At 50.0% G+C, this 23509-nt stretch overlaps 1 protein-coding gene and 1 pseudogene across 3 annotated transcripts in view; both read left to right on the top strand.

Moving 5' to 3' along the window:
- Positions 1 to 23509, top strand: part of PADI4 (peptidyl arginine deiminase 4) — a 36539-nt gene that overhangs the window by 9324 nt on the left and 3706 nt on the right. Inside the window, exons 2-14 of one of the 3 annotated variants that reach the window (XM_073903281.1) lie at positions 965 to 1176; positions 5041 to 5221; positions 7310 to 7376; positions 8948 to 9015; positions 10417 to 10534; positions 11953 to 12075; positions 13534 to 13712; positions 13858 to 13961; positions 14890 to 15001; positions 16061 to 16168; positions 21284 to 21438; positions 22497 to 22638; positions 22869 to 22971. In XM_073903281.1, the coding sequence (XP_073759382.1) occupies positions 5186 to 5221; positions 7310 to 7376; positions 8948 to 9015; positions 10417 to 10534; positions 11953 to 12075; positions 13534 to 13712; positions 13858 to 13961; positions 14890 to 15001; positions 16061 to 16168; positions 21284 to 21438; positions 22497 to 22638; positions 22869 to 22971 (1315 nt within the window). In that variant the 5' untranslated portion in view covers positions 965 to 1176; positions 5041 to 5185. The remainder of the gene's footprint in view (positions 1 to 964; positions 1177 to 5040; positions 5222 to 7309; positions 7377 to 8947; positions 9016 to 10416; positions 10535 to 11952; positions 12076 to 13533; positions 13713 to 13857; positions 13962 to 14889; positions 15002 to 16060; positions 16169 to 21283; positions 21439 to 22496; positions 22639 to 22868; positions 22972 to 23509) is intronic. The other 2 variants (XM_025855846.2, XM_025855844.2) reach the window with 2 other exon arrangements.
- LOC112811649 (large ribosomal subunit protein uL6-like) lies at positions 16499 to 20067 on the top strand (annotated as a pseudogene).

Genomic DNA, 23509 nt, shown 5'->3' with positions numbered 1-23509 from the left:
CTCTGATTCCCCCCCTCTTCATTTTTCCCTTCCTTCTCCTAATGTCCTCCAGGCTACTCCTTATGTTCCACAAATAATGAAACCATATGATAATTGTCTTTCTCTGTTTGACTTACTTCACTTAGCATAATCTCCTCCAGTTCCATCCGTGTTGATTCAAATGTTGGATATTCATCCTTTCTGATGGCTGAGTAATATTCCATTGTAGATATGGACCACATCTTCTTTATCCATTCATCTGTTGAAGGGCCTCTCAGCTCCTTCCACAGTTTGGCTATTGCAGACATTGCTGCTATGAACATTGGGGTGCATATGGCTCTTCTTTTCACTACATCTGTGTCTTTGGGGTAAATACCCAGTAGTGCAATTGCTGGGTCATAGGGTAGCTCTATTTTTAACTTTTTGAGGAATCTCTACACTGTTTTCTAAAATGGCTGTATGAACTTGCATTCCCACCAAGAGTGTTAAGAGGGTTCCCCTTTCTCCACAACCTCTCCAACATTTGTGGTTTTTTGCCTTGTCAATTTTTGCTGTTCTAACTGGTGTGAGGTTGTATCTCAGTGTGGTTTTGATTTGAATTTCCCTGATGGCTAATGATGTTGAACATCTTTAAATGTGTCTGTTAGTCATTTGTATGTCTTCTTTGGGGAAGTGTCTGTTCATGTCTTCTGCCCATTTTTTTTTTTGACATGATTATTTGTTTTTTGGGTGTTGAGTTTGAGAAGTTCTTTATAGATCTTGGATACCAGCCCTTTATCTGTAGTGTCATTTGCAAATTTTTTCTCCCATTCTGTGGGTTGTCTCTTTGTTTTGTTGACTGTTTCCTTTGCTGTGTCAAGCTTTTTATCTTGATGAAGTCCCAAAAGTTCATTTTCACTTTTGTTTCCCTTGGCTTTGGAGATGTGTTTTGAAAGAAGTTGCTGTGGCCGATGTCGAAAAGGTTACTGCCTATGTTCTCCTCTAGGATTTTGAAGGATACTTTATCCAGCAAGGCTGTCATTCAGAATGGATGGAGAGACAAGGAGCTTCCAAGACTGGCAGAAACTGAAAGAATGTGTGACCACCAAGCCGGCCCTGCAAGAAATATTAAGGGGGGTTCTATAAAAGGAGAAAGACCCCAAGAGTGATATAGATCAGAAATTTACAGAGCAATCTATAGAAACAAGGACTTCACAGGTAACATGATGACAATAAAATCCTCTCTTTCAATAATCACTCTCAATGTGAATGGCCTAAATGCTCCCATGAAACAGCACAGGGTTGCAGATTGGATAAAAAGACATGACCCATCCATATGCTGTCTACAAGAGACTCATTTTGAACCTACAGATACATCCAGACTGAAAGTGAAAGGATGGAGAACTATTTTTCATGCCAACAGATCTCAAAAGAGAGCTGGGGTAGCAATTCTCATATCAGATAAATTAGATTTTAAGCTAAAGACTGTAGGTAGAGATACAGAAGGACACTATATCATGCTAAAAGGGTCTATCCAACAAGAGGATCTAACAATTGTAAATATCTATGCCCCCAACATGGGAGCAGCCAACTACATATGCCAACTGTTAAACAAAATAAAGAGATATTGATAATAATACACTAATAGTAGGAGACCTCAACATTCCGCTCTCAGCAATAGACAGATCATCTAAGCAGAAAATCAACAAAGAAACAAGAACTTTGAATGACACACTGGACCAGATGGACCTCATAGATATATACAGAACGTTCCACTCTAAAACAAATGAATACTCATTCTTCTCAAACGCACATGGAACTTTCTCCAGAATAGACCCCATACTGGGTCACAAATCAGGTCTCAACCGATACCAAAAGATTGAGATTATTCCCTGCATATTCTCAGACCATAATGCTTTGAAAGTGGAACTCAACACAGAGAATTTTAAGGGCAATGACACTACTCTGTATAATACCATAATGGTGGATACATGTCGTTATGCATACATTTGTTTAAATTCATAGAATGTAAAACACCAAGAGTGAAACATAAACTGTGGAGTTTGGGTGATTATGATGTATCGATGTAAGCCTATCAATTTTAATGAATGTACCACTCTAGTGGCTGATGCTGATAATGGGGGAGGCTGTGCATGGCGGGGGGGGCAGGAAATATATGGGAAATCTTTGTACCTTCCTCTCAATTTTGCTGTGAACCTAAAATTTCTCTAAAAAGTAAAATCTATTTTAAAAATATTCAAATTTTTGCCTTTCGTTTTTAAGTCGTAAATCCACCCAGAGCTTGTTTTTGTATATGGTATGAGGATGGGATCAATTTAATTATTTATCCAATTTAACTATTTTCCATATGAGCAAGCAATTGTCCCAGCACCATTTGTTACATAATCTTCCCTTTGCCCGGTTATCTACAAGACCACTTCTGTCACAGGTCAAGGATAATCTCTTTTAAGTTACATCTGTCATTTGTCCCTGCCTGAGCCATTATGGCACCATCCATGGCTTCCTGGTAACTCATACCTGGTAGAGCAAGTCCCTTACATTTTGCTTCTTTTCCTTAAGGAGTACTTTGACTGTCTTAGTCCCTTGGTTTTCCATGCCAATCTTGGAATCAACTTGTCAAGTTCCATGAAACGCCCTGGAATTCCATTGAATATATCAATTCATTTGGAGGGAATTCATACGTTAATGATAGTAAGCCTTCCTCACCATGTTTGTGGTATTTCTTTCTATTAGTTTGGGTCTTCTCTAATGCTTTCAATAGGTTTGGTTTTCTCCATAAAATCCTTACATATCTTTTGTTAGATTTATCCTAGGTACTTTACAGTGTTTTTTCCTAATGTAAATTATATCTGCTTGTAAAAATTATTTTTCTAACTATCTACTGCTGGTGTACAGAAATGCAACTGGTTTTTGCCTTTCCACCTTACTGCCTACCCTACTGAATTCTTAAGTATTTCTTTTAAATTAAGGTTTAAAATTTTGGGGGGAGTTTGCCGATAATCATGCTGTGGGGGTTTTATCATGCTGTAGACAGTTTATCAACTATCTACAAAATAATCTGCTTTTCCTGTAGTGATTTTTTTCATTTTTCTATTTTTTCCCCCTTGATCAATCTTGCCAGAGGTTTACCAGTTGTATTAGTCTGTTTTGGCTTTGTTGATTTACTTGTTTTATATTTCACAGATTTCTACCATCTTTATTTTCTTTATTTTGGGAGGTTATGTTCTATTTGGTTTTTCTGTTTTTTCTTATATACTTATTTTTTAGCTTTTCTCTTCTTTTTAAAGATCGAGACATTTAAGGCACAAAGCAACATCTTTAGCTCCCCCAAAAGTTTTGAAATGTAGTATTTTAACTATTGCTCAGTCTTAAGTATTATTATTTAATTTCCATTAATTGTTCATTGACTTGTAAGTTATCTAGAAGTCTGGTTTTAAAATTTCCAAATGTATGGGGCTTAAAAATGGACTTTATGTTAGTGACTCCTAACTTAGTTAGATTCTGATCAAAGACTGTGCTACCTACACTGTATGTAACCTATCCTTTAATATTTGTTACAACTTGCTTTGAGGGCTAACTATGTGATCAATGTTTTTACTGATCCATGTGCACTTTGCTTGGGAAAATGTGTATTCACTAGTTGTGGAGCAAGGAATTCTACATATGTGTACCAAATCAAGCTTGTTAATTGTGTTACTAATTTTTTGTCTGCTTAATCTATTGTTGATTGAGAAAGAAGACTTGAAGTCTTCAACTATGATGATGGGTTTGTCAAATTCTCCCTGTATTTCTATCAGTTTTGCCTTATATGTGTATTGGGGCTATGTTATTAGGTGCCTACAAGTTTAGAATTTCTTCTGGGTGAATTGAACCTTAAATTATTAGGTTGTGATCTTCTCTATTGCTAATAGTGTGTTTTTCATCTAAAAATTAATTTTGTCTGATATTAATATACCCACCCCAGCCCTCTTTTGGTCAGTATTGGTTTAATGTATGTTTTTCCTTTCCTTTAAATTTCATCTTTTCTGGATCTTTATATTTTAGGTGTGCCTCTTATAAATATCATATAGCTGAGTTTTGTTTCTTTATCTAAGCCAAAATTCTCTTTTAACTAGTAACATCAATACATTGACATTTATTTTGATTATACATATATTTGGACTTGTTTTTGCCTTTTTGGTATTTTTATTTGTACAATTTTTTTTCTTGGGGCACCTAGGTGGCTCAATCAGTTAAGCATCTGTCTTCGGCTCAGGTCATGATCTTGGGGTCTTGGGATCAAGCACCACGTTGGGCTCCCTGCTCAGCAGGGAGTCTGCTTCTCCTTCTCCCTCTACACACCCCCATCACTCGTGCTCTCTTTCTCACTCTCTCAAATAAGTAAATAAAATCTTTTTAAAAATATATAATTTTGTGGGGTACACAATTCTAAGTTAACAGTTATTTTTTTCAAAATACTTTGAAGATGTTATTCAACTGTCTTCTGGATTTCATTGTTGCTATTGGGAAACCTGCTTTCAGTCTAATAGTAATTCCTTCATAGGTGATCTGACTCTTCTTTCTGGATACCTTTAATATCTCCCTTTTGTTTTTGGTGTTCCTCAATTTAACCTCCATGGTGTATATGTGTGTGTGCATGCACACACAGAGAAGGGAGTCCTTGGAGATCTCCCTTATGTCTCATGATCTTAGCAATGCTCTAAAAAGTATATTTTAATCACAATCTAGTTGTTTTGTAAGAAGAAGGTCCTTCGGAGTAGTGGTATGTTATATTCCAGAAGCAGAAGTCTGTGTGATTGTTTATATATGCACAACCCTCCGTGTGCACATCCCCCTGCAATTCTCCTAGTCAAAGTGTAAACCCTTCAGGTCAGGAGATTTTCATTTTTGTTTCTCACTATCTCCCGACAACCTCACAGTACTTACTGCCATGGTCAGGGTTGACTGGCTGCCATGTGGGGTTTACACTTGTTGGGGGAAAGGGAAGAACGCTGGGAGAGCAGTGGTGGGCCAGGCCTCCCTCACGGTGCTCCTCTGTCCTCCCCACTGTCTCTTCCACAGCTCTGCCCCCACAGGCTACACATCCTTCAGCATCAGTGCTTCCCCAGGAGTGGTTGTGGATGTTGCCCATAGCCCTACAGCCAAGAAAAATCCCACAGGTTCCTCCAAGTGGTCCCTGGACCCTAGCCTGGAGGTGAGCCTGAGGATGAAAGCTGTGAGTGGTAGCACAGGTGACCAGAAGGTGAGTGTGGCAGCCGTGGGGTGGGATGTGTGGGAGGAGGTCAGCAGATGGCAGTAGGTCAGCTGCTCAGTCCGTCCTGCACTGGTCCCCAACCCTAGCAGAGCTTCCTTCTCTCTGGATACTATAGAGACTGTTCCAGCCATAGGCATCCTCACAGACAATACAGGGATGCCAGGGGTTTAGGGAAGCCGGGTTTTTACTAAACTCATCCATTCAGAAAATGTTTAGTATTCACCTCCTACATGCCAGGCAGTGCCAGGCATTGGAGACACAGAAGGGAACAAGACAGGTGGGTAAAATACAGGTAAGCCATTATGAGTGGTGGTGAGTGCTATGAGGCCACAGCCAGGCAGCCCTGGGAAGCTCTGGTCCATGCCCTTTTCCTGTGGCTGCTGGACAAATGACCAGAAACTACTGGTTTAAATCAACAGAAATGTATTCTCTCAGGAGGACAGAAGTCCAAAATCAGCAGTACTCCCTCTGGAGGCTCTGGGGAGAACCAGTTCTTTGCCTCCTTCAGCTCCCTAGACTAGTGGCTGTGTCACTCCAATCTCTGCCTCCGTGGTCTCGTTGCCCCTCCTCAGGCTGTCAAATCTCCCTCTGCCTCACTCTGATAAGGACACAAGTCACTGGATTTAAGGCCTCCCTGGATAATCCATAATGATCTCATCTCAAGACCCATAACTACATCTGCAAAGACCTTTTTTCCAAATAAGGTCACATTCACAGGTTTCAGGCATTCAGATGTGAACATATATTTTTGGGGACCACCACTCAACCCATTGCGCCCCCTCCAACTGTAGATAAGCTCAACAGGAGCCTCTGGGGTTCCCACAGAGATCTGAGCCAATGAGCACTTGTTTCCAGTAGGACAGGCCATTCGGTCTTCCCCTTGGGACAGAGACTTCTTGCTTACTATAGGAGCACAGAGCTTGGCCATCAAAGTAGGTTGGTGAGGGTGCAATCAGGGAAAACTTCCTGGAAGAAGTGGCAAGCTGAAGGATGGTAGGAATGACCCACCTAAGAGAGGGAAAGTGGAGTGAGAACTCTACATGGGGTATGTGGCCTATGTGCACAGTCCAGATGAGGAGATGGTCAGGCATGTGTTGGGGAAACTGAGGAAGATATGTATGGCAAGGAGAGAAGGTGAAGAGGGAAGTGGAGGAGAGAGGGAACCAGTATTAGAGTTTGGCACCAGGGACCTCATTTTCTGAAGGCAACAGGAAGCCAGTGAAAACCTGTCATCCAGGGAGTTACAAGTCCGCATTTGTCTTAGAAAGACCCCACTGGCTGCAGGGTCCTGAGTAGATTGGATCCAGGCAGTCAACTAGAGGCTGACGCCGTGTTCTAGATATGAGGTGATGGTGGCTGTGCTATTTCCCTGGGTCCCCACTATCTACAGGACAGACCCAGACGCCTCAGTCCATCCCCTCAGGAGTGTCTCTTCTTCTGGTGGCAGCTCTTTGGTTTTGCATTGGGGAACTCCCCTCTGCCATTTTGCTTAAAAGTGTCCATCCTGATGCTCTGCCTTCCTCTGGCCAGGGTAGGCCAGTCAGATCCACTCTTCCTGGATTTTGAACCCTAGGCAGTGGGGGGTTGGTGTTTCTTGACCTCGACCTGCCCTGAAGAGACCAGCTCCCATCCAAAGCTCCCGTTCCCCAGATCCTCAGAGGGCTCGGGCTCCAGCCTTTCCAAGGTCTGGTTCTTCAGGTCCTCTCCACCCCTTCTGCTTGCCAGAGCCAGTTTCTGTGGCTTACAGCCAGTGCCATCCCTCTGATGCCCCCTCCACCACATCTCCAGCTGCTGAGCTCCTACCCCTCCCTCAAAGTATATCTCCCTGATACCACCCAGGCTGGCTCAGCCCTTCCATTTCTGGGCTCCCACAGAACTCTTGTCTAAGTATCATAGGCATTTGAGTACTTTGCTCCCCCCCACGCCCACCAGTTGGGGTGCTTTTATAGGCTGGCCCCACTTCTTGCTCATCCTTGTCTCCTCAGCATCTCACCCTGAACTGGCACAGAGCAGGAGTCCAAATAGTATTAGTTGAATGACTAAGAGAAGACCTTCGTGGTTTCCTCTGTCCTTTAGGTTCAGATTTCATATTATGGACCCAAGACCAACCCCGTCCAAGCCCTGCTCTATGTCACCAGTGTTGGTAAGTGATGACCAGGACCTTGGGATGCCACTGCCCCTCTCCACACACACACACACACACACACACACACACACACACACACACACCCTTGCAAGCTGTCTCTCCCCAGGAGAAACTACACTTTGGAGCTTACTTTAGACTGAGCAGAGAAAAGGGACAATTTCTACCTAGTCATACATCTGGTGGTTCATAAATATTCCTTCCCCAGTCAGTGAACCATAAAGTAATTCAACTGGAGAGAGACAGAGGGCATTTACAGGGAGTTCAATTACATCTTAATATTTTCTCGACATAGGAAGTGGTACGTGGATTTTCCACATATGAGTCTCTATACCTTTTTGACACTTCAAATATTTATATTTATAAGAAAAGTAGATGATGACACTGTCTTATACAATAATATATAGACTGATGTTCCCGAAATGCCATGACTTACGTCCCCGAAATGCCATGACTTACGTCCTATCTTCACTGTTTTGCCATATCAATGATCTGCCTAGACTCATATTTATTTAACATTCTTTAAATAAAATAATTTTCTAACTTGACCTCATATTGAACAGTAATATTATATGATTATCATTACCATTTAAATGCATTAAATATCAGAACAGCGTGTGAAAACTTCAGGTTTCGTTTCATTAACGAATTTCATTCATTAATACACATTTATTTCATGAATGCACATTTACATAACAGGAATAATATAGCACTAATTTTATACCAGGCGCTGCACTAAGACTTTACATTTAAACCCTACAACAAATCCCGTGAAATTGGTACTGTTATATCCCATTTTACAGATAAGGAAACCGAGGCACAAGAGGTAGGCAGATTTGCCTAAGTTCATGAAGCTGGTTAGTGAAGGATCCGGGAATCCAGAGCACTAAACTCTATGCTGCTCTGGCACGACATGTGTTTAAAAGGTCATCCAGGTCGGTCTCCCACTGTGAGCTCACAAGGTCACTACCCATGAATGTGGGCACACGGATCTATGTCACTGGAAAGACTGTGATCACGTGTTCTGATGAGGGTGGGAAGGATTTAGAAACAAACATATGCTTTCTCAGCCTTGACATCTGGGTAGAGTAGACAAATCACTGCCACGATTTGTCCCCACTGAAGCCATAATGCACATTAGGAAGAGCCAGGTGGGGTAGGAGTAACCACGGTGTCCCCCACCCCAGGGTTACTGGAGTTGGGGCCAGAGGCCTTTGAGAGCCTGGCTAGGTGTCCTTGCAGGAGTTTTGCTCCAAGCATCCCATTGGGGTGGCCAGGAAATCTTTCTGAACCCCTGAAGGTGACTAGACGTATAGAGACTGGTCGGCATCACAGCTGTGTCAAAGCCCCCCAACCCCCTGCAAAGGAGAATGGGTGTAGTCAGAGGTTCCAGCTCTGGCTGAGTTGCAGTCCAACATCTTCTTTGGGGACACGGGGGTGTCTTTGAATTTGTGTCTCCTCGGAAGGGGAGGGAGAGAAGCCATGGGGCAGACAGTCTCCTGGGGAACCACACTGAGTGCCTTGACCTTGTACCTTCACCAACCCTCTCCTCTTACTCGGTGGGATTGCAGAAATCTCCTTGAGCACGGACATCGCCCGCACTGGCAAAGTGAAGCCCGCTGGAGCCAAGAAGGGCCAGGTGCGTTCAAGCCTCCTGACACGCCAGGTGCTCTCTACCTCTGCTGGGTTTCCCTCTGGCGCCCCCTGGTGGTCATGGCACGAATGGCCGCCTGTCCCTCCAGGACGAACAAGGCAAAGGAGAAAACTAAAATCACCCTTACCATTTTGATTTGTATATTTCCCATCTCTTTTGCAAAACTAGATTTTCACTGGTTGTGAGTTTAGAGAATGTTTTGTGCAAATTATAAGCCACAGAGTCATCTGGTTAATGTACAACAGAGAAAAAATTTGCAGGCTGTTCTTAACTCTGGCGGAAAAAAAAAAAAATCCCCCCACCCCAGGGTTTCCAGGCTAATGGGAGAGATTCCCACGGTGCTGCCCACAGGGAGCGAAGCACAGAGAAAGGGCAAACTGGCAGGGGGCAGGAGAGGGAAGGAGCCACGCGGGGGCTGGGAAAGTCTGTTGCTCAGAGACAGTGGTGTGTGCAGAGGTGGGGCATGCAGGTAGTCTTAACTGGGTCTGCGGATAAACCCCAGGGTGTTCCTGAAATCCCAAAGCCACCTGCACAGTTTAATGCTGGTGTGCACTTTAGGAGGATATGCCCTGTCAAAAGATGGAGATCCTTCTGTGGGGTCAGCCAAAAGTGGAGGGAGGAATTACAACTCTGGGAGTGGAATCCGTCTTTCTGTGCCACCCAGAACGCTGTCATTCCTGGGGGCCAACGCTGTCCTGCAAACAGAAGATGTCATTGCTGTTAGATCCCTACCAGGAGGGGCTGCTTAGTTTGCTTTAATCTTTGGACGGACAGCAACTGGCTGCTAAGAATAGTACCCACACTTTGGCAAATAAGTAATTAAGAGTTCACATAAGAGTAATGATTTAGATCAGAATCTTGACATAAATATTTAGCTCAGTCCGGTTTGCCAATCTGACAGTTTTTTTTAAAGCTGTTAAAATCAATTTTACTGTCATGGCGTCCTTTTTTGAAGTGGATGAGTTGCATTTTTGGTGAATGTGTTTAGGATTTTTGTTTTTGTTTTTTTTAAGATTTTATTTATTTATTTGACAGAGAGAGACACAGCGAGAGAGGGAACAGAAGCAGGGGGGAGTGGGAGAGGGAGAAGCAGGCTTCCTGCAGAGCAGGGAGCCCGATGCGGGGCTCGATCCCAGGACCCTGCGATCATGACCTGAGCCGAAGGCAGACGCTTAACGACTGAACCGCTCAGGCGCCCCTGTTTAGGATTTTTGGAGCAGGCAAACAACCCCCTCCTGGTACTAAAGAATTCACTGATGTGGGAGCGAGATGTGTAAACCACACAAGGCTATCGAGGTGCTGGGGGAAGGTGGGTATGCTTCCCCAAGAGCTGGAGGGACATACGCAGGTTTCTGAACGCGCCCCATCTCTGCTGGGTGTCCACAGAGGACCTGGACCTGGGGCCCCCACGGGCAAGGCGCCGTCCTGCTGGTGAACTGTGACAAAGATAATCCCAAATCTTCCACCATAGACTGCAGGGATGATGAGGTGCTCGACAGCAAAGGTAAGGACACCCACCCCCCAGCCTCCCTGCTGCCCAGAGAGCTAATGAAAATAGACCTTTGTCTTTTTGTAAAGCCCTTTTGTCTACGCAGCCTGAGCTTAGTAACAGCCCTCAGAGACTGGGGTTATTGGAAGCATGTTCTTGTTAGCTTATCTATTGTATAAGAAGAATGGTCAAGGTCCTGAGAGGGTTAGTGACTCGGCCAAGGTCACACAGCAGCCAGAGAAGAGCTGGGACCAGGGCTGAATCCCCCCAATGCCTCCTCCGGGCCCCATGCTCTGGTCCATGGCCCAACCTAAATTTCTGCTCTTGGGTTAAACCTGGGACCTGAAATAATTTAAAATGAAAGCCGGACTACTGCCCCAAAGTCCTGTCAGAGCAGCCCCGAGCCCCTGCCACATGCTGGACACTGTTCTGACCACTTCAGAATTATTAACTCATTTGGTCCTTCAGTACGAGGCTTGGAAGTACGTACTGTCCTCAACCCCATTTTACAGATGGGGAAACTGAGGCAGGGGGAAGCTAAGCAATTTGCTTAAGGTCACACAGCCAGTAAGTCATGGGCTCAGGATTTGGACCCAGGCATCCCGACACCGCAGCGGGTTTGGGGGCACAAGGATGGTGGTGGGCGCAGGGTCTCTGCCGGCACCCCTCTGAGGTGTGGCTGGGATGGAAGAGGGCGCTGGGGGCGTGAGGTTGGCCAGCCACGGCAGCAGCTCTCGCCTTCCTGGGGAGTTGCTAGGACAGCAACAGTGGCTGCATTTTGAAGTTGCATGCAGTTGCCTCTGCCTGATGCCAAGGGGCAGCCTCTGTGTGGTGCGCGGCACAGAGTAATAATCAAAATAGCCAGTGCCCTTCGTGGGCGTGCCCAGGACGCCATCTGCAGCCGTACGCACTTCATACGTATGACCCCGCTCGTCCCTCTGCGGGGGCACTACTCTTAGCTCTGTTTACTCACAAGGAAGAAGAGGCACGGAGAGCTGAAAACACTCCCAGGCTCCCACGGATCCAGGGCTCGAACCCACTGCCTCCCATTCCCTTCACCCGGGGACTAATGCCCAGTGGGGACCACCGTCGCACTTCACTCTCCCCACGCCTTTGTTGGCCATTATTTGGGTTGGTTCACTTCCCACTCAGGCCCAGGGGAGAAGCCCATCCACCCGTCATTCCACAGGTAGTTGCCAAGGGCTGGGGACAGAGCAATAAGCAAGACAGTCGTGGCCCCTGCTTCACTGAGCTTGCCTCCTAAGCTCCTTCTCACAGGAGAGGACCAAAAACGTAATTAGCTTTAATTCCAAGATGAAAACCATTATTTAAATCCTGGCAAGAACATGACAAAAATAAAACCAGGCGACAGGGTCGGGGGGGGCGTGGTTCTGAGGGGAGTGGTGAGAGGGGAGAGGGCCTTCTCGTTCCAGACCTGCAGGACATGTCCCTGCTGACCCTGTACACCAACACCCCCAGGGACTTCACCAAGCACCAGCTGCTCCTCCATGTGGCCAAATCGGAGATGGACAAAGTCAGGGTGTTTCAAGCCAGCCGTGAGTCGCCCTCGGCCCCCACCTCGGGGTCCCCTTCCTGCCCCAGCACAGCCCCTTCGCGTCCCCCTTTGGCAAATAATTCCTGAGCGCCTGTTCTGTAGCACGTTCTAAGAACCAGGGATAGAGCAGTAGCAAGATGGACACCCTGCTGCTCCCTTCTAGAAAGAGCACGCAGACAAAATGCCAACAAACAAGAAGCTGATGTCTGGTGCTGGTGAGCACCAAGGAGGAAATAGCCTCCCTCCCAAGGACTGCTGTAACTGTGTTTGTCTCTTCCTCTCTGCCATACACACACACACACACACACACACACACACACGCACACACACACACACGACTCTTGTTCACAGGGATTGTTGAATCCAAGCTGACTGTGTGCGTTATGTAATAGTGTGTTCTCCAGCATCCTGCTCATCAATGACAGCATTAACTTCTCAGCAGCTCACAAGCAAAGAACAGAACAAAGCCCCTCATGTCACTTTCCTCTTGAGGGGTTGAGAGAGACCATGTATAAAATAATTAAGTAAAACCTCTAGTGTGTCTGATGGTGCTAAATGCTGTGCAGAAGAATGTAACAGGGAAGGGGGTGGGGATGAAGGGTAGAGTCTGGGTGTGAGGGGAGGGGGCTGGGGAAAGCTGCCCTCATAAGGTGTCATTTGAGCAGAAGGCGGTGGGGAACAGCCACGCAGACCCCCCAGGGGAAGGGCATTCCGGGCAGAGGGAACCTCACGTGCAAAGGCCCTGAGGTGCAATCGTGCCTGTGGGCTTGAGGAAGGCAGGCAGGGAGGCCAGTGTGGCTGGAGTGCAGGATACCAGCCTTAAGGTGGCGGATGAGGATGGAGAAGAAAGGGGAGGTCGGCATGGAATGCCTTTGGCTTCTAGTCCGAGCGACGACGTGGGGGAAGCCATCTGAGGGCTTTGTGCAGAGGCAAGACTTGATCTGACTTACTTCCGTTATAGATCAAAGTGATTGGACTGACAGTGATTTAGTGACAAACCAACTCTTTGTCCCTGCTGAGGCATCACCTCCTCCAGGAAGCCTTCCCTGGCCCTCCTGGGTTCTCTCCATCACAGCACTCATTACCATTGTGATTTTGACTGTCTCTGCTCCTCCTTCCTCACCCAGGAGGCTGTGTACTCCGTGGGGACCAGGACAGTGACTACCTCCCTGGTCTGCCCAGGTGTCAGTTGAGAACAGGTGCTCAGAATGAATGAATGAATGAATGAATGAATGAACCATAATGTGTGTATGTATGTGATTGGGACTGGCTCAGGCACGCCCCCATCACTCCATCCCTGGACCCCCAGCCAGGGGGCGATGTCCCACCTGACATTTTAGTTTCTTTCTCCTATGGGGGGGCTCCATTTAGCTGTGACATTTCGTCCTGAGAGTGGTGGCCCTGGGAAGATATCACAGCACTGGGGAGACGAAGACCTGAGCCTCCTTCTTTCCACTAGGGGGCAAACAGTTCTCCAGGTACAGGCCGGTCCTGGGGCCACAGCAGCCCAGTCACCGCCTGGAGCTCCCGGGCGGCCAGCACAGCGTGGACTTCTACGTGGAGGGCCTCGCTTTCCCAGACGTCAACTTCCCGGGGCTCATTTCCCTCACCGTCTCCCTGCTGGACATGTCCAGCCCGGTAGGCCAAGATGGCAGCCCAAGGGGAGACCCTAGCTACTGGGCCTTGGCCCAGCTCAAGGGTCGGGGTGCAGAGCCCAGCCGGGAAGTGGTGGGTGTCAGGCCCCGGCTGCGGTGACAGCCCTGGCCTCACCCATGCCTCACAGGAGCTCCCCGCCACCCTGCTTTTCCAAGACAGCGTGGTCTTCCGTGTGGCCCCCTGGATCATGACCCCCAACACTCAGCCCCCGGAGGAGGTGTACGTGTGCAGGTGAGGGCCCTGGGGTGCCAGGGGGTGGGGCATAGATGCACCAGGAAGGGCCCTGGGTTCTGGCCACAGGGCCTCCCCCCGAAATATCTGCTGTGTAAATGGGGAAAAATGACCCTCACGGCCACATGCCGCGGGCTTCTGGCCAGTTTGGAATAAAAAGGCAGGGAAATTCCTGTTGCTGTTGTTTGGTCCTCACTCTCCTGCCCTAATGCAGGCGGAGGGCGGCTTTCTCTCCTGAAGGCCCGTAGCGTTTGCTAGACGTGGCAGATGAAAACCCTCAGTCCACGAGCCAGACTGCCAGGGCTCAGTGGGTGGCCTGTGGACCTTCCGCACCAGAAACCACTTCAAATGCATGTTTCCGGCCAACGTCAGAACTGGGGGGTCTGGGGTCTGGGGAAGGGGCCCATCTGCCTTTTAACAAGCTGCTCTGGGGAGCCTTGGCATCCACCTTGCCATCTGAGAGCACCTGTTGTGTATGCTGGGGTCTCAGGGACACCCTCCCCTCTTCTCTTGTGGTTGCTTCCGGGCAGAAGGGGTGAGGGGTGTCCTGGTGGTTGCCTGGAGGCCAGGACGGAGGCTGAAAGCCAGCGAGACCTGGGTTCAAATCCCGGTGCTGTCTCCCCAGATGGCATGACCTTGAGCGTTGACCTCCTCATTGTGGCTTCTCCCGGACGGAAGGGCAACCAGCTAGTCCCCTCATGGGTTGTTGCAAGAGTTCAGTGAGATGTTTGCTAAGAGCAGAGAGACAGGATGAGACGGGCATCTCCATCCAGGCCACGAGCATCTCCTCAGCAGCCACTTGCCCTTCCCCCACTCCGTCCAGGCCTGAGCTCTTGCTCCACCCCTAGGGACCCTGCAGGGGTCCCTGGCCAAGGCCACTGTCCACTGAATCCAGAGCACTAAGGGGCTTCTTTTCTGCTCTTTCTAGGGTGCTTGAAAACAAGGACTTCCTGAAGTCAGTGACAGCTCTGGCCAGGGAAGCCAAGTGCAAGCTGACCATCCCCTCCAAGGAACAGAGCAAGGATGACCGGTGGATGCAGGTATGTGGCCCTGTGGGGCAGGGGTGAGCCACACCGGGTGGACCTTCCTGAGGGTCAGGGGACACCGGAGGCCCCAGGCTCCTGGGGCTGGGCCTAGAGGCCTTTTGCCAGCCAGCTGTCCACCCTGTATCGCTGTTGTTTCTGTGCCAGGCTCCCTCATCATGCCATGAGCTCCCCGAGAGCAGAAACTGAGTCTCACTCAGCTCAGCGCGCAGCACCCGGCGTGGGGCAGTGGCTGCCGACTGGACCTCGCGAGCCTTCTCGCCACTCGCTTGCTTTCTCGGGGTCTTTGCCCTTCCCTGCCATTCGTCCTGCTCCCAGCACCTCTGTGCCTCTGCTCATGCTGTCCCCTCTCTCTGCTGTCCTCTCCGGTCCCATCCCCCACATCCAGGTTCTGCTTGTACAATCCCAGCTCGAAAGCTTCCCCTCCAAAAATCTCCCATCCCTCCCCTAAACCCACAGAGAACACCCTCCCTTCCTTTCCTGAAGTCCTGTCTGTATTAAGTTGGACTGAACAGTCTAAAATTGCTGGACGCCCCATTTCTGACCTACAAGTGTGGCCATTTCAGGGGGCTCAGACTAAGAGGGGTCACGTCTGACATCACATCTGTCTATCAGGGTAGAGACAGGATTTGTCCCAGGTGCATTTCTGAGCCCTCCCGACTTCTGCCCCTTTGGCGAGGCTGGGTCTGACCTGCCCCCCCTTCTCTACCAGTCCCAACACCATCAGGAGCCTCTCCTTCTCGGCCCATCACCTCCTCACACTGGGTGTTAGGTGACCAGCTCCCTGAGGACAGGTCCTGAGGCTCACTCACCGAGTCCCCAGCACCTGCAGCACCTAGCCCCAGCACTCACCAGGAGTGGGGGTGAGCCCGTTTGTGCATACACAGAATAATAAGCTCTGCTTCCTCAGAGCACCTCCTCTGGGGTCGAACACTGCACGGGAAGTTGCCCTTGACCAACAGGGGGAGAGTGAATGGTCCACGCCCCGCTCCCTGCACTGGGTGTCACGACCCGGACAGCATGCCTATCAACCCTCCTTCCCCTTGCTCTGCACAGGACGAGATAGAGATCGGCTACATCCAAGCCCCGCACAAGACCCTGCCTGTGGTCTTTGACTCTCCGAGGAACAGGGGCCTGAAGGATTTCCCCATCAAATGCATGCTGGTAGGTGCAGGTGGGGCCTGCGGCTGCTGAGATACGCCCCGCCTGAGGCCTCCTTCCTCACCACCCGTGGCTGAGCACCCCGGCTCCGTAGTAGGTGCACTTCCTGTTGGGGCAGCGATCACGCAGGTGGGCTGCAGTATTTCCGTCACTACTGAGTTGAGAGCTGGCTCTCCCTTTCCCAGAGCTCTTTCCAGCAATGAGCTCAGCCTGTCCTCAGAATAACCCTACCAAGGACATCAGATCAGGCTGCAGCATCCTTGTCCCAATGAAGATGCTCTTGCTGCAAGGTGTGGGTGGGTCCATCTGGGATATGGGGTGGGTTTGGGGATCAGAGTGGTCATTGCCTAGATGTGACTCTGCATGTGTTTGGGGGCGGGGGTGGGGGTGACATGTTGGTGAGTCATGCTGGACTAGCCTGGCAGGTTCACGTAAACTCAGCACAGAATTATAATACTAGGAATAGTTATATTTATCGAGAGTGCAATCTGTGTCAGACACGATGCCAAATTCTTTACATGCACTGACTCATTTAAGTTGTCCAGCAACCTTTAATCTGGATGCTATCACCAGGCCCATTTTATAGATTAAGAAACTGAGGCTCAGAGAAGGACAGCCACTTTTCCAAGGTCACACGAAAAGAGAGGAGAAGCTGACACTGAAACCAGGCGGGTCTGGCCCGGCGAGCTCTGTGCCCAGCATGCCACCAGGCATGCACCCCGGGCGCTGGGAGCCCCTGACTCCAGGCGCTGGGGAAGTGCAGAGGAAAGAGTGTGGGGTGCGGGGTGCAAGGTTTGCTCTGATGAAAGGCTTTCCGGGGAGCACCCTGAGCCCCAGGGAAGGGGAGGCAGCCCTGCCCACACAGGAGGCTTTGAAAGGAAATCTGAGTTCAACTCAGCAACTCGTCTGAGTCTCGCTCACTCTCCTGCGCTGAGTGGTGCCAACGCAGAGATTTCGTAGGGTCCACGGTGTCTCTCTGCCCGGGGTCGGGGCAATCCTGTTTCAGGACCGCCGCTGGCCTGCTGGGACTGTGGCCCCTCCCACTGTTTGCAGCCCTGCTCTGCGCAGTGGCCTGTCTCCTCTTTCCACATTCCACGCGTGACAGAGGCCAGATTCTCCGACGTCACCAGCCACATCTCCAGAGTCCTGCCAGGCCGACAGATGCCTCAGCACAGGGGTCCTCCCCTCTCCCACACCCAGCCTGGGACTAGGGGCTGCGATGTGTTCGTAGGCAAGCTCGGCTGTGGTTTTCTGACTCACATCACTCAGGAAGAGAATTGGGCTAAAAGTCAAACTTGTCACCAGACAACGTCCCCATCGGCTTTTCCAAACTCATCATCATGGGCCACTTTCCCTGTCCCTCACCCAGCTCCAACCCCGCGGGCCTCCTTCCTGTTCTTTAAATGTGCCCAACTGCTCCTCACCTCTCAGCCTTTGCATATGCTGTTCCCTCTGCCTCCAATGCTCTTCCCGCTTCACAGGGCTGACGGTGTCCCAGCCTTCAGGTCTCCGCTGCAGTTCTCTCCTCAGTGAGGCCATCCCTGACGCTGAAGGACACCCCACCTCAGCCCCTGGCATTCTTGGTTACAGCGCCTCATTTGTTTCTTTGGGTGTGTTCTGTTATAAATCACTGATTTCTAATTTCCCTTTTGTTGTTTCCCTGCTAGACCGTCAGCACCAGGAGGGCAGGGTCTGAGGCCGTGGTGCCCATCCCTGTTCACAGGTCGCTTAGCACCCAGCTTGACGCTCACTGGGTATTCTTCCCGTAAGACAATGTCAGTAAGTGTCATACCACCTTTAAGTGGAAAACCAGCGGTGCTTACCATAAATAGAAGGCAACCGTGAAGGTAAACAGAATTAAAACAAAATAATGCTATTAAAGCCAGCTCGATACGAATGAGTGCAAGAGCTGAGCCAAGGTTTGCTCTCCGGCTAGTAAAATGAGAGATCAGCAGGTTTCAGGAATGGATCTGCACACTCTGGGGCTTCGGTGAACAGAGACTAGAGGAGAGCGAACAGGGTGACGCATGTCTAAGTCTGTGCCGGAAGCTGCATCAGGTAGCACGTGGGAGCATCCCCTGCGCCTCCCACTCCTGGGGGGCCGCTTCTGCAAAGGGGGCACCTTCATTTGCCCTCAGAAATCCAAGCCTGCAGCCTGTGGAACTCAGCCGCTTTCATGGCAACGGCCAAGGCAGTGACTTATATGGATTTTTCATTCATTCATCCACTATTCCTTGAGCCCGTTCTCTGTGCCCAGCCTTGCTCCAGGCACTTGGAATGCATCAGTGAGCAATGGCAAGGATCCCACCCCCACAGAGGTAACATTCTAGCCCAGAAAGATAGACGATAAACAGTAAGTACAGTGGATAAATAAATTACATTGTATGTTGGAGAGTGGAATCCAGGGCTATAGGAAGAAAAAAACAGAATCAAGGAGCTCCCAGGTGCCAGAGTGGTGGGGGATTACATTACAAATATAAATAGGATGGTCAGGGTAGGGCCTCTTCGAGAAGCGGACACTAGAGCAAAAACTCCACAAAGAGGCGAAAGAGTTGGCTGTATGGTTGTCTGGGTGAAGAGTATTCTAGGCAGAAGAAACAGTCAGTGCAAAGGCCCTGAGGCAGCAGCAAGACTGGCATGTTCAGTGAAGAGTGAGGAGCCCAGAAGGGGTGGAGCAGATCGAGCAAGAGGAAGGGTGGGATCTCTGTGCCCATCTACTGAGAATGAACACCATTCTCAGCGATCAGACTGTCAACGTTCCAGAAAATGTCATCACTCTGAAGGGATGTGCTGTTATTGCGAAGGACCCTAGGGAGCCCTGTGGAGGGACTTCAATCACATCAGTGTAGAAGTCAGTCTCCTTGGAAAGAAGAAGAGGCTCTAAGTGGACAAATGGTGGGCACTAGAACAGAGCTGGCTACCCTTCGCCCTGTGTGTACTGTCTGTAGTTGGGTACAGAACATGGTCAAGGGCGTGGCCCCGGGCTTCCGTTACAAGATGAGGTCTGCGTACACTCACTTGCCCATCAATGTCATTATTCAGGAGAATGGTTCTCTTGTTGAAATCCAAAATTCCTTGGGTGAAAAATGTGTCTGCAGGGTTCGGATGAAGCCAGGTGTTGCTGGTTCAGTATCTTCAAGCGCAGAAAGATGAGTTAATTCTTGAAGGAAATGACATTGAACTTGTATCAAACTCAGCTGCTTTGATTCAGCAAGCCGCAGGAGTTAAAAATAAGGCTATCGGAAAATTTGAGGAGGTTGTCTATGTTTCTGAAAAAGGAACGGTTCAGCAGGCTGATGAGTAAGATTATATGTTGTCCAGCTACAGAAACAGCAAGATGCCGGATGATTTTTCAGACTTATTTGTGATATTTGAAAGATGCAATAAAAGCTGTATTGATTTGGGGGAGGGGGAAATGAAGGAAGGGTGGAAGGAGAGACTGTCAGAGAGGTGATGGGGACTGAGTGGGGGGCAGGTCCTGTGGGCCCCTGCAAGGCCATTTGTTTAAACTCTGGGAAACTGGGGATTGTTGCAGGGTCTTAAGCGGAGGAGGATTATGACCTGATGGGTGTTATAACAGGAAGGCTCTGACCCCTTGTTGAGAGTGGACGACAGGGCGCGGGGGCGGGCGGTGTGGAGGTGGGGGCAGGCGCAGTCATCCGTGAGAGGCGACGGGGGTGCAGACGTGGGGAGCAGGGTTGGGTGCGGGAAGTGGCCACATTCTGGACATGCTTTGAGGGCCGAGCCAACAGGATTCCCTGACCCCTATGAGAGGGAGGGAAGCCAAAGGTGACAGCAGGCTTTGACATTTGTGAGCAGTGGCCACCATTCCCTGAGCTGGGAGGACCGTGGGAGGGACAGGGGATGAGGGTAGAGGGCTCAGCAGCTCCACTTGGGGCAAGACTGAGGGGCACTCCATCCCAGGCTCAGGAGACGGAGGGGCAGGACCCCAGAGCCCGCAGTGTCAGGAAGGCCAAGCGCAGAGAGTGGGCGGAGGACATGGGTGGACCAGCAGACCCGCCCAGTGCCGAAGGGCACTGCCCTTTGGGCTCAGCTGTGTGGTCATGAAGTTTCCAGGGCACAGTGGGCATAGGAGTCAGGCCGGCATGGGTGTTAGAGAGGAAGGGAGAAGAGGGATTGGGAACGACCTCCCTTTCGTAGAAAGCTAGGGCTGGTGCAGTAGACAAAATGGTGGCCCTCAAACACAGCCTTGTGCTAACCCCTGGGACCTGATGCTTTCCTGTGGCAAAAGGAGTTGGCAGATGTGATTAAGTCAGGGACCCGGAGATGGGGAGGTGCCCCTGAGTTACCTGGCGGGCTGCCTACCAACATGGTGCTCCTTGGAAGAGGGAAGACAGAGTGGGAGAAGGCATGTGATGGTGGAAACACAGGACATAGCAATGCACCTTGAAGACGAGTGAAGAGGCCACCAGCCACGGCAGCCACTAGAAGCTGAAAGACCAAGGAAATGGACTCAGAGCCTCCTGAAGGAACCAGCCCGCCCACACCCTGATGTTAGCCCCGCGAGACAGCTTTCAGACTTCTGACCTCCAGAGCCAAAAGAGAATACATGTGTGTTGTTTTAAGCCCCTACTGGATGTGTTCCAGCAGCCGTAGGAAATGCATAGAGGGGATGAGACGTGTCGTCCACCCATTCTCCCCAAGAAGATCCACGCGGGGACATCACAGCCACTGGGTGAAGCCAGTTCCAGCCCAGTCAGGAAGCAACACGGTGTGGTCCTAGAGGGCTTGCTGGAGAGACAGCTCAGATCCCTCCACCAGCAGGCTGTGGGGCTGAAGAAGCCACCCACCGCTCTGACCTTCATTCTCCTCTGCAGAATGAGGACAAAAATGATACTTTATAGATTCATTGTTATACCCGAGTTAAGGTTTACAAAGCAGTGGGCACCCATGACGTACTCAGCAAGTACTCAACAAGCACTCGGCCCTTTTCTTACCACCTGAGGCAGTCCTCCTTCCGTATCCCCCAGATCATAGCAGTGCCCGCTCTGTACCCGCTCGGACTGCTACCGAATCCTGCCTGTGGCTTGGCCCCCACCCTGTCCTCACGCAGGGGCCGTGTTCTCTAACACTTGGCCCGTGCCTCTCCCATGTCAGGGTCCAGATTTTGGCTATGTGACTCGAGGACCTGAAACAGGAGAGGTGACTACCTTCGACTCCTTTGGAAACCTGGAAGTGAGCCCCCCAGTCACGGTCAGGAGGAAGAAATACCCTCTGGGCAGGATCCTCATTGGGAGCAGCAGGTACCCCAGGTGAGGAGGGCAGGGGCGGAAGGGGGAAGGAGAGACCCAGGGATGCCAAGGAAAAGCAGAGGCCGCAATGGAAGCCTTCCCTACTTGCTCCCAACCCAAGGGCCTCAATAAAATTTAGGGACTTGGACAGGAATCAAGTGCAGAGTGACGAATATAGCTTAGGAGCCCGGTAGACCCAAGCTCAAATTCCAGCTCAGCCACTTAACATCCTTTTCCATCAGTGACTATTTACTGAGTACCTACTGTGTGCCAGCCACTATGCAGGTGCTGGGAAGAAAGGCAGCCATGAGTGTGACAGACAAGGCCTTGCCACTATCCTAGTGGGGGAGACACAAAGGTAAACAAATAAGATACTTTCAAATAGCAAAGAAAACAAAAAAGAGAGGGGCAGAGGAGGAATGGGAATGTTAGGGTGACTAAGGAGGGCCTCACTGAGAAGATAGCTCTTGAGCTAAGGCCCGATGACAATAAGGACATGGCTGTGGGGAGATCTGGGATAGAGGGTTCCTGGCCGATGAAAGAGCATGTGCAAAGGCCCTGTGGCAGAACTGAACTGGGTGTGTTCAAGAAGGCCAGAGTGGCTGGCATAGACTGAATGAGAGAGAGCAAAGGGCTAGATCATAAAGACCCTTAGAGACCAAGGGGCAAGGAGAAAACTGAAGCCCATAGAGGTGAAGGAATGTCCCAAGAGTACACTAACAAGGGATTACCCACTCAGATTGGACCGGCTCTCCATGTCGCTGTGGATAATATGGGCAAACCCCATATTTACCCACAACACCAGCATCTGGGCTGAGTCAATGGGCAGTGCTTTCTGAGGCTAAGCTCTGGTCTTATTCACTGTACTGACTTGGTGCCTCAATTTCCCCCCCAAAAAAACTGGAATGGCAAATCATAAATTCCTCCAATGTTTAAGGATAGAATAAAGGTATCCAGGCTTCTGAATCCCTTCCGTAGCTGAAGGAGAACCTCGACCCCTTTGCCAAGCCTCCATTCCCTTAGAGGCCCTCCTGTTGCCCCTTGCTCCCTGTAACACTCCCTTTATCTTGTGTTGGCAGTGCTGAGAGCCAGGAGATGCACCAGGCCGTGCAGGACTTCCTCAGTGCCCAACAGGTGCAGGCCCCAGTGAAGCTCTACTCTGACTGGCTGTCGGTGGGTCACGTGGATGAGTTCCTGAGCTTCGTCCCAGCACACAAGAAGGTGCAGTCTGGGGGGGGAGGGGCTACCCAAAGGAGGCCACACGCCTGCTCCCTGGGCTCCCAAGCATTGCTCAGCACTCTGCTTGGGAGGCCCGGCCTTATATGCCTGACCAGCTTTCCTTCAACCCCAGGAGAGGGCACAAAGGAGATTGGCCAACCTGGGTCCACGCCCACATTTCTGGGAGCCCCAGGGGCAAAGCTGACCTCTGACCCCTGTGTTTCTGCCTCTAGGGCTTCAAGCTGCTCCTGGCCAGCCCCAGGTCCTGCTACAGATTGTTCGAAGAGCAGCTACACGAGGGCCATGGGGAGGCTGTGCTATTTGAAGGCATTAAGAGTAAGTTGGTCCTGTCTTGTTCTTCCACCCAGGGTCCCTTCTCTGCCTTCACGTAGTCTCCTATGACTGGAGGGGGGTATTCGGGCAACAGCTACCTTCTGAGGACCTAGTGTGCACCAGGCATTGTGCTGAGCACCAGGGATGCTGTGTGAACGGGGCAGAGTAGCTCCCCGCTGTCAGTGTCAGGGCTCACGGTCCTAGGGAAGTGAGTCAGGTACACAACAACGGCACAGGGGCTTTGGGGATATTTGGGGGGAGTCCAAGGGAGGCTTCCTGGAGGAGGCAAAGACCAAGCAGGAGCATGAGGAATGAGCAGGAGTTTGCCCAATGGGGCAGTGGGTTGAGAGGAAGAGTGATATCTCAGACAGAGGGAACAGTGAGTGCAAAGGCGCAGAGAGAGGAGAAAGCGAAATGTGTTTGAGGACCTGAAGAAAGTTCAGTCTGACTCAAATGCTGAAAGAAAGAAAGAAAAAGAAAGAAAGAAAGAAAGGAAGGAAGGAAGGAAGGAAGGAAGGAAGGAAGGAAGGAAGGAAGGAAG

The sequence above is a fragment of the Callorhinus ursinus genome, unplaced genomic scaffold (genome assembly GCF_003265705.2).
Source record: "Callorhinus ursinus isolate GAN/ISIS: 27379988/994484 unplaced genomic scaffold, GSC_fseal_2.0 scaffold18, whole genome shotgun sequence".
NCBI lineage: Eukaryota > Metazoa > Chordata > Mammalia > Carnivora > Otariidae > Callorhinus > Callorhinus ursinus.
The sequence above is the reverse complement of the archived record's forward strand: the minus strand, read 5'-3'. Positions and strand labels throughout refer to the sequence as shown.